Source organism: Petaurus breviceps, unplaced genomic scaffold (assembly GCF_028583685.1).
Source record: "Petaurus breviceps papuanus isolate PSGF00001 unplaced genomic scaffold, PetGlider_PUasm1.0 77, whole genome shotgun sequence".
NCBI classification, from domain to species: Eukaryota; Metazoa; Chordata; class Mammalia; order Diprotodontia; family Petauridae; genus Petaurus; species Petaurus breviceps.
In genome coordinates this window covers 5,102,441-5,113,106 of record NW_027186492.1, presented here as the reverse complement: position 1 = coordinate 5,113,106, position 10,666 = coordinate 5,102,441, and the positions used below count along the sequence as shown (strand labels likewise).

At 42.4% G+C, this 10,666-nt stretch overlaps 1 protein-coding gene across 2 annotated transcripts in view; it reads left to right on the top strand.

The window, feature by feature from the left end:
- Positions 1-10,666, top strand: part of PLA2G4D (phospholipase A2 group IVD) — a 52,007-nt gene that overhangs the window by 22,171 nt on the left and 19,170 nt on the right. For both annotated transcript variants that reach the window (XR_011171999.1, XM_069105820.1), the window contains exons 4-13: positions 113-244; positions 1,024-1,064; positions 1,896-1,938; positions 3,373-3,436; positions 4,719-4,852; positions 5,513-5,623; positions 5,828-5,865; positions 6,063-6,198; positions 7,697-7,833; positions 8,408-8,630. Coding sequence is in view for 1 of the 2 variants with exons in the window: in XM_069105820.1 (XP_068961921.1) it covers positions 113-244; positions 1,024-1,064; positions 1,896-1,938; positions 3,373-3,436; positions 4,719-4,852; positions 5,513-5,623; positions 5,828-5,865; positions 6,063-6,198; positions 7,697-7,833; positions 8,408-8,630 (1,059 nt within the window). In the remaining variant the exon portion in view is untranslated. The remainder of the gene's footprint in view (positions 1-112; positions 245-1,023; positions 1,065-1,895; positions 1,939-3,372; positions 3,437-4,718; positions 4,853-5,512; positions 5,624-5,827; positions 5,866-6,062; positions 6,199-7,696; positions 7,834-8,407; positions 8,631-10,666) is intronic.

The following is a 10,666-nucleotide window of genomic DNA, read 5'->3' as shown; positions in this document are numbered from 1 at the left end:
ATCTATCTATCTATCTATCTATCTATCTATCTATCTATCTATCTATCTATCTATCTATCTATCTATCTATCTATCATTTATATCTGCCAAATATTTGCTTCTGGGTCTCTAGAATATCCTAGAGCTGAAAGTCTATGATGCAGACTTAGTCACAGGAGATGACGTTCTCTTCACTGTCTTTTTTGATACCATTGAAGTCAGCCCTGGCAAACCCATCCGAAAGACTTTTTCTCTGAATCCCCAGGTAAAGGGGCATGGGAATTCTTGGGGAAAGAGTTTCCAGGGAGAGGTGGATTAGGTGATAACATCATCTCTGCTGTTTTCCATCTGCCATAAGGCAGAAGAAGCTGCTCTTGGGAAGGGGGAGCTATGGAATCATGCAGGGACTTTCCAAAGACATGTGTATAGGGTGTATCTGATATGCCTAGGTCTAATTTTCCTAATATTCCTAATGTCTCAAAGGAATTAATGTTAGTGACTAATTTTTATTTCTGTTCTTAAAGTTTAGTTAATTTTTAAAATTGTCTAAGTTTTTTTTTAGTTTGATGAATAAAGATAATTTGTTTTATGTTTGAAGTAAGGCAGTTGTGGCATAGTGGATAGAGAAATGACTTCAGAGCTAGGGAAAACTCACTGCCTCTGATACATACTGTGTGACCCTGGGCAAGTCACTTAACATCTCAATGTTCTAGGAAGCTCTCTAAGACTATAAGTTACAGATAAGAAGCTGACTAGGGCGAGTTTTCTTATTTGGGAAATAATAGATCTAGTCTCTATTCTTATTACTTAACATTCAATAAATATTCACCTTAATTAAAAAAAATGAAATTTCCTAGGTGCACACCCTAAGGTGCACACATGTGGGTCCCTCCCATTATTCTTTGCTCGGCACTGGGGGATACAACCCAACATCTGGCACTTAGTTGACACCTAATGAATATTTATTGATTGCTACATATGGGGTTGAACATCTAGGGAGAGGGGAGGGTTCCTTCATCTGTTCCTTTCCTCTTGGAATTTCAGGGACAAGAAGAGCTAGATGTGGAGTTCCAAGTAGAGGAAATGTGAGTACATGTGGAAAGCAAATAGAGCAGAAAGTCATGTGTGTGTGATGGAACAGAATACAGAGCCTGTTTCTGATTGGGTTTCACCCAGGTCCTGTTCCAGGTTTCCAGCTTCCTATTGGACAATCAAGAGTATCTGCCCAGCAGATGGCAGTGCTGACACCTGGATTTCCCCAAAGATCTTATTCCCTTGTCCATAAATATAGCAAGAAGTTTGGGTCTTTTTTTGGGGGGGCATCGGGTGGGGTGGGGGGAAGATTAGGTGATGTAGTGCATAGAGCATTGACTTGGTGTCTGGAAGAACCAGGTTTAAATCCCTCCTCAGACACTACCTATGTGGCCTGGGCTTCTCCCAGCCTTCATTTCCTCATCTCTAAAATGGGCACAATAATAGCACCCACCTCATAGGGCTATTGTGGGGATATAATGAGATAATATATAAAAAGCACAAGCCTTAAAGTGCTATAAATGCAATCTAGCTACTATTTTGGGGGTGGGTAGGAGAATTGTTTCAAAATTCCTTCTGTTCACATAGAACTCCCTTAGAATGTGCTCAATATCAAGTCTTCCTAGTCTGGAACCCTTGACAATCTGGGTTCAGTGAGACCCTAATGAATTTATTCCCTAATTGGGACAGAGACTCATCCCAAGTGTTCCTGGCAGTGGGAAGTGTGTGTGTGTGTGTGTGTGTGTGTGTGTGTGTGTAGATAGGACTGGAACTCTGAGCTCCCTCAATCTCTGGGGATATTTGGCTCAGACCAGGACAAGGAGGGTTTACTTTGCTTCCCATTCCCTTTCCATGTCTAATTTTAAATGTTTTGATTTCTACAGAATGGATTCTCCAGAAAACCTCATCACCAACAATGTTCTTGTGGTAACCAGATTGTGGGGGCTTTCTCTAGGAATATTAGGAATTGGAGCTGGGGGTTTGAGATATCAGAATAAGAGGGCTTGGGCAGCTAGGTGGTGCACTGAATAGAGCACCAGCCCTAGAGTCAGGAGGACCTGAGTTCAAATCTGGCCTCAGACACTTAACACAAAAACTAGCCATGTGACCTTGGACAAGTCACTTAACCCCAATTGCCCTCCAAAAAAAAAAAAAAAAGAATAAGGGGGCTGGAGGGTCAGGGCAGATTCTTAAAGGAGGAGAGTGAAACCAGTGCCTAAAATGTTTTTTAATCCCATCCATCCCTCAGCCCCACACAGGGCTTCAAAATGGTAAGGCCGGAACAGGCCTGTTCACTTGACACCAAGGACATGCTTGTAAATGTTTAACAAGTATTTCTCTGGAGAAAAAAAAAACTCTTATATACTTTTAAGTTTAATTTGAATTATTAGCATTTTCTTAGGTTCAGACAATCAACAAAACAATACACTAAGCCTTGATGTGTTGTATTTGCCAATTTCTGAGGTATAAATGCTCACAATATGAAAATCTTTTTTTTTCCTTTTTTTTTTTTTTGCATACCCCTGCTTGACACTAGCTCCTAGGGCAGGGAAGGAGGGAGGAGATTGAGACACTTATGGATATCCCAGTGAGAGCTGTAGGAAATGAAGCTAGAAATTCCAAGTGGCTTCCAGGTCTCTATGCTTTCTTGATTAAGCTTAAGATCATATATCGGGAAAGGACATAAAGAGATAATCTGGCTTGGTCTTCTTCCTTCAAGAACACAACGTCATGGAATCACAGGATATTTTATCCCTATCTTGCAATTGAGTCAACTGAGACCCACAGAAGTTTCAGTGACTTGCTAACCTACTATATTTCCATTCTTTCTTTTTTCTTTATTGTTAGAAAGATTTTAATGTATTTTGTTTTTCCCAATTACATACTAAAACAATTTTTGAACTTAAAAAAAAAAAGTTTTGAGCTCCAAATTCTATGGTACTTCCATTCTAAGAATTTGAGGACTAGGGTAGGTGACCTAACTCCTTAATGTTGGTTTGGAGTAGGGGCAGGAAGCAGGATAGATATCAGGAAGGTTCAGTCCTATGAGATGGCCACCAGGTGGGAGTGTGACTCCATCTACGACCACTCTGAGAAATGATTGCATGAGAGTCCACGAGATGTTCTAAAAGACTCCAGCTTGAATCTTCCAGAATACTGAAGGCAGGAATCTAGAGGCAGCTTCGGGGTCTTTTATCCCTCAGGTCCTGAGGAGAAACTTGGAGATTATCCAGCAAAGCTTGCTTTCCTTCCCATTCTCATTTTCATAACCTGGATTTGGGGTAGGGAGGGGAGTTGGGTGATGGGGAAAACCAGGCCTCCTGTGCCACCATTCCTCTCTCTCATTACTATCTGTTCCAGGCTCGGGAGCTATCCTGCCTGACTGTGCAGGTGGACAAGACAGGGAACACGGCAGCGGTTACAGGTGAGCCCCAAGTCATGCCCAGAACCAACCCATAAGACGGCAAGTGATAGTCCTGCCATTTTCCACCTTATTTGGAATAACGAATTCGAGTCAGGCCACCACATTTTAGGGAGGCCATTGATAAGTTCAAGTGCACCCAGAGAAGAGCGACCTCGAATCAATTAGTCAATTAACATTTATTAAGAGTGCCAGGCACTCTGTAAGCACTGGATATACAAAGAAAGGCAAAAGACAGCCTCTGCCATCAAGGAACTCACAGTCAAATAGGGGAGACAACATTCGAACAGCTGTACAATCAATCAGCAGAGGGAAGGCTCTAGAATTAAGAGAAATTGGGGAAGGCTTCCTGCAGAGGGTGGTGTTTTACCTGGGCCTTGAAGTAAGCCAGAGAAACCAGCAGGTGGAAGTGAGGAGGGAGAGCAAAGTTGGGAGATGGATTGTCTTGTTTAAATAACACTGAGGAGGTAGGTGTCACTGGATCAAAAAATGTGTGTGTGTGTGAGGTAAGTGTAAGGTATGAGAAGACCATAAAGGTAAAGTGGGAGGGGGAGGGGAAAGTCCAGAGCGATGACAACCATTGCCTGAAGTGTGGTTGAAATATTTTAGGCTGGAGAAGAGAGTTCTTTGGGGGACATAATAGAAACCTTCACATATGTGAAGGGTTGTCTTGTCAAAGAAGCAGATGATTTTTTTTTCTGCTTGGCACCTGAGGGCAAGAACTAGGAGCAGAGAGTACAGAGAGAAAGTTCTTGGCTTGCTTTAATTAAAAGATCCCTAATAATTAGAGCTGCCCCCAAATGGAATGGGGTATCTTGGTAGTATGTTGAACCTCACTTAGAAGACTTCAAGTAGAGTTGGATGACCACTCGTCAGGCATGTGAAAAGAGAGAACTCCTGATCAGATCTAACAGTAAATAAATTATATGTACAACAATACAATAAATGCATATACAATATATTTTCTATGTATTATATATTGTACTTTGTATATACTTTGTACATATAAGTTACACATATTTTATGTGTAATATTATCATGTATTATTATACATAATATTATTGTGTGTTATATGTATTAATTATATATACAATGTATGATAGTATAATAAATATATTGACCATGCAATAAATACAAAGTCATTTCTTGGGGGAGGGCTCTAGGAGAGGAAGGTTAGGAGGAGAAAAGGGTCCCAAATATCTAATGTGGGCAAGCCTGGGATGGGACTCTGTTACCTTGTTTAAGGTAGCCCCAAGCTCTGAATCTCCCCACCTTCTTTCCTCAGACGAGGAGCTAAAGCTGACGGTGAAGGGCTCCTATGAGGACACTCAGACCTCTGCTCTGGGCTCCGGCATGGCTGACCCTGTCCTCTTCCACTATGTAACGGCTCAAGAGACAGAAATGAGGGGCTGCCTGAAGGTAGGTCTTAGTCACTTGGAATGTCTCCCCTGCCCCCAAAACAATCTTTTAGGAGGCATAGGGGAGGGAGTCCTGGACAGGACAAAGACAGGAAAAGCTGAGTTCGAATCCTTCCTGAGAACTCATACTCGCTGTATGGCTTTAGTTTTTTCATCTGTAAACAACAGATTAAATGTATATAGTGCTTAAAGTTTACAAAATGCTTTATATATATATTATCTTGCTTGATTCTCACCACATCTCTGAGAAGTAGGTTCTCTTATTATGTCCATTTTATAGATGAAGAAACTGAGGCATAGAGGGCTAAGTGACTTGGCCAGGGTCACATAGCTGGTATCTGAGGTAGGATTTAAACTAGGGCCTTCCTGGCGCTAGGTCTATCCATGACCAAGGTTCCTTTCTGCTCTAAATCTGTAATTCTCTCATCTCTCTTGCCCTCACACTGCTGAGGCTGGTCTGAGGGTGTCTTTCCTTTGGGTGGTGGGGGAGGCAACTATTCCCTACTAGATACCTTCCTCCTCAAAAGTGACTAAGGTGGTGGAGTTACCCACTGGCCCTGCCTGAATGGTAAAGGGAGTTGAGGAGACCTTCTTAGAAATCTGGCATGGATGGAGTCTTGTCTCCCCTTGGCAGCTGCTGACAGGTCCCTTTTCTTTACAGAGCCTTGCAGCTAGTGGACAGGGTGAGGGCAACCCTGGCGAGAATCTCACTGTGCCCTTGAAGCACCTGCCTATGGGGGAGGAGGTGGCAGTTGCCGTTCCTGCCCCAGATGTAAGCAATTTCCTGGATGTGATTCTCTTGCTGGCTGCCAGCCTGGGGTAGTCATGGAGAGACTGGTACTATGAGGGTGTGGAGGGAAGGGGGATGGATCCTGGCCTTTTAGCTCCAAGAAAAGCAAAGTCATTGGAGCATATTTACAGTACCATGGGTGGGATGATTTTGATATATGAGTAAAATTCTTCCACTTGTTTATAGGCCACAGCATTGAGTTTGAAGCTCAGGGCCAATTCTTGGTAAGAAACTACCTGTGAGGTCTGTAGAGGCCAGGGGAAGGGGCTGTGGGAAACAGAGAATGAAGATTGGGAGGATCCCTATGGGAGAGAGTGGTCAGCAGGAGGATGGATACATGGGATCTCCTCAATAGGGGCTCACAGGGGCCCTGGATCTCTAAGGGGCCCCATGATTTACCTTCTCTCCATCCCCATCACAGCTCTGAGAAGCTGGCTGTTCGCCTGGGCTTTGGGCTGTGTGATGAAGAACAAGCATTCCTAAAGAAGAGGAAGCAGGTGGTGGCCAAGGCCCTGAAACGGGTTTTGCAGCTGGAGCATGAGCTGCAGGAAGATGAGGTTTGAGCAGTGAGCGGGGTGGGTTTGGTAAGGGGCTCCTGCTTTTCTCCCATCATCCCAAGCTCTGGAGAGATGCCCATTTGGGGACAGAAGACCAGTGCTCAAATTTCAGCTCTGCTTTTAGGATCATGGGAGCCTGGATTTAAAATTGGAAAGGGCTTTGTGAGGTCATCTAATCCAAACCCTTCATTTTATAGATCAACCAGTTAATGTATCCAGCAGTCAAAAGGCATTCATTAAATGCTCAATGCCTTACAAGGCTTTGTGCTAGCTGCTGGAGATAAAAAGACAAAAATGAAAGTCTCTGTTCTTAAGGAATTTATGTTCTACCAGCTTTTTATACCATCTAATTTTCTCACTTCATTCTTACAATGTACCTGTGAGATGTATGTGTATACACACACGCACACACATAATGTATGAGATATATGTACATATATTATATATGTTATATATAATATACATACACATCAGATAGTATACTTCCATTTGACAGATGGGGAAATTGAGGCAAAGGAAAGTTAGGTGACTTATAAGTACTCATTGATTTGACATGGCCAATAAAGTGTCAGAGCCATCTTTTAACTCCAGATCTTGGCTCTTTCCACTTCACTATAATGGTCTCTTAACTACAAAATAAAATAGGAGCTCTATGAATGTGTATGCGTAAAAAAAAGAAACAAAACAAAAAACGAAAGAAAACAAAACACAAAACTAGGGGAGGCAGCAATGTATACATATAAATAAACCAATATATATATATAAAATAATTTGGCATATGGAGCACCAGCAGCTGGGGTGGGGGTGGGAGACCAGATTAAAAAAACCAAGATTCAGAGAAGTTATTTTTGTATTAAAATTTTAAAAAATTAATTTTTTCTCCCTCCCACCTTCCCCCAACCACAGAAGGGAGAAACAAATACACACACACACACACACACACACACACCCTCACTATCCTTGGAATAGATATGCATATTCAAGCAAAACAAATTTCCACACAGACCAAGTTAAAAAAATATAGATCTCATTCTGCATCAAGTATATGAATGTAATACTATTGTGATATAAGAAATGACCTAAGGGACCCTTTCAGGGGAACACTCATGTAGACGCAGAGAAGTTAAAGTCATGTTCAAGGTCATACAGGATAGGCAGTAGAACGGAGATTTAAGCTTACATTCTCTGACTCTGGTTCCAGTTGATTTCCTGATGGACCCCCTTTAATTCTTCTATGACTGTGAGCAGATCTGGCTTGATGTTTTAATATCTGTGTGGCTTTGGGCAAAGTTACTTCAACCTTCTTCCACCTCAGTTTCCTTATATGGAAAATGAGGGGGTTTGCCTCTGAAAGGCTGATTCTGCATTTATAATCCCATGATCTGGCTTCAATACCACCTCTGATAATTCACCCTCTGTGTGACTGTGGGCAAAGCACCCAGTCTCCCTGAGCCTCAGTTACTGACTGCGTTGTGTCTTTTCTGAATGGTGGTCACAGGTTCCAGTTGTTGGGGTCATGGCCATCGGTGGAGGGGCTCGGGCGATGACATCTCTGTATGGTCATCTCTCTGCCCTCAAGAAACTGGACCTCCTGGACTGTGTCACCTACATAAGCGGTACTTCGGGATCTACCTGGTGAGGTCCCTGCAGGGAAGCTGGGGAGCCATATGTAGAAGTGTAGCATGGGGTATGGAGGAATTAATGGGAGGCCTAAGGGAATGGGCCTAGGGCATAGATTGAATGGATACAATAGTGTGATCTGAAGGGGAGGGGGCTAGGAACCCAAATCCTCTTCCCCAAATATCTCTCTCAATGTTATCACAGGGTCTGAAATTTTATTGTTTAGAGATTCATTCCTTTGAAAGGAATTCCTAAAGGATTCTTACAGCATTTTCAATCTCTTGTTAAAAACACAAAACCTTAAGCTTACAGTCAGTTAACACCTAAGAGGAGATTAGCTGACAGCTACCTAAGATCAAGACTGGGAGGATAGAATACAGGATAGCCACCTGCAATGTGGGGAGAGAGAAAACAGAACAGAGAGGAAACTAGAAGTCTGGTCATGATGCAAGACAGCCATCAGTTGGGAACACTTTGCTGCTTCCCCCAGGCTTGGGGGCCCCATTTAGGGGTCTGGAATGAAGAGGAGGAGTTCAGTGAAACCACCCAGTCCCTTGTGGCTTCAAGGTGTCCCTCTCCTGCTCATTAGGACTTTGGCTAGCTTGTACGAGGAGCCTGACTGGTCACAGAAAGACCTGGAGAAGCCTATCAGCCATGCCCGAGAGCACATGACCAAGAGCAAGCTGGGTGCCTTCTCTCTGAGGCAAATGAGAGGGTACCAGCAGGAGCTGAGGAGGCGGGCTGAGGAGGGGCGCCCCCCTTCCTTTGTGGACCTGTGGGCTCTAGTCCTGGAGTACCTGTTACATGGCAAGGTAAGATCTAGCTGTAGGTTTATGTATGTGCATGCATATACTGGAGTATGCATGTGCATATGTATGTATGTATGTATGTATGTATGTGTTTATTCATAGGTGCATAATTGCATGTTTTTATGGACTAACCAGGCCATCAATCAATACACATTTATTAAGCTTTTACTGTAGGGGTTTAGAATTGGGAGAGTGAGGTTCAGCTGTGAAAGAATTCACTTAGACCTTCTCTTTTAGCCAGCAGGAGCTTTTTATGTTACGTGAAAAAGCATCACGAGCCTCCTTAGCAAGAAAACTAAGTGAGACTCTGATATTTGGGAGAGTCACGCTTATATAGCGGTTTCAGAATGGTGATGTCAGGGCAGATAGAGTACTGGCCCTGGAGTCAGGGGGACCTGAGTTCAAATATGACCTCACACACTTAACACTTACTAGCCGTGTGGCCTCAGGCAAGTCACTTAACCCCAATTGCCCTGCCTTCCCCCCTCCAAAAAGACCAGAAAAAAAAAACGGTGATGTAGTTTTAGATATTTTTATGGAGGTTAAAGATTAAAGACAGAACAGGACGACATAGGATGAGGGAGACAAAAAGAATTCTTTATGGTTTAAGGATTTAAGGACAGAGCAAGAGGATAATCGTTTAAAAATTAAAGGGCCCGGGGAACACAGGATAAGGGAGACAAAAGCAATTCTTTTGGTACAGGTTCAAGATGACAGGAAAAGGACTTTAGAGCACCTTTAGGTTACAGAATAGGCTACAGGGCTCCACAAAGTATTGGAAAAGCAACCCTTAATGTTATTTTTAACTCTTAGAGCACTGCTTGTATCCACATCATTTCCCCACTCAACCACTAGGCAGGAGAAATCTTTCAAAAAAGAGTGAAGGTCATTGTCTTGTTTGATCACTTTTTGGGCTGTGGCATCTTGGTCTTATCTCCTATCTCACATCTTGCTTGCTCCATCTGCCTCAAGCTCTCTTTTCTACCTCATTGCTACATGCCAGATACTATGCTAGGTATTGGGGGAAGATACAAAAACAAAATTAAAAACTGGAGCCTTGTCATCATAGCATTTATATTTTTATCAGGGGAAGCAGCATGTATGCACTTGAATTAGCTTATGAACCATCCAGTTTGTCAACCAATAAGCATTTATTAAATACCTACTATGCCAATTTGTACTATGCTAGGTGCTGGGGATGTGAAGACAAAAATAAAAACAAAAGATTTGTCCTCATGGTACGCAGGGAAGCAACATTTGGGGGGAATACAAAATATAAACAAAATAAAGGTAATTTTAGGGGGAGGAGGCACCAGCAGCTAGTAGGGAGCAGGAAAGGCCTTGTATATTTTGTGGCAATTGAATTGAGCTTAGAAGAAAGCTAGAGATTCTAAGAGGCAGAGGAGAAGAGGGAGTGCATTGCAGTTATGGAAGACAGCCTATGCAAAGGCAAGGAGGTGGGATCTTGTGTGTGAGGAATGACAAGTGGGTCAGTTTGCTTGGGACATAGAGAGCATGAAGCAGAATAAAATGTGCTAAACCTGCCAAAGTAGATTGCATAGAGCCAGATTGTGAAAAAGCTTTAAATATCTTACATAAATTTAATCAGAGGCACCCTTGTCTGCCACCCCCATCTCCCCAGCCAAGGGAGGCTGCTGGACCACCTTGGCCTTTAAATAGAGGAAGAGCCAAACAGTTTCACTGTCAAAGGGAATTGAGGAGTGAACTGGAAGGAGGCTGATAGAATATTACTACTTTGGTGAATTTAACATTTTATGAGACAATTTTTTTCCTTTTCAAATATTTTTTTTCAATTACATGTAAAATTTTTTGACATTTATTTTTTTTAAGAAATTTGAGTTCCATATTCTCTCTCTCCCTGTCATTGAGAAGGCAAGCAATTTGATACAGGGTATAAGTGTGCAGTCAAGCAACATATATTTCCATATTAGTCATATTGTGAAAGAAAACAGACCAAAAAAACCAGAAATGAAAAAATCCAAACAACAACAAGAAAAATAAAGTAAAAAAAGTATGTT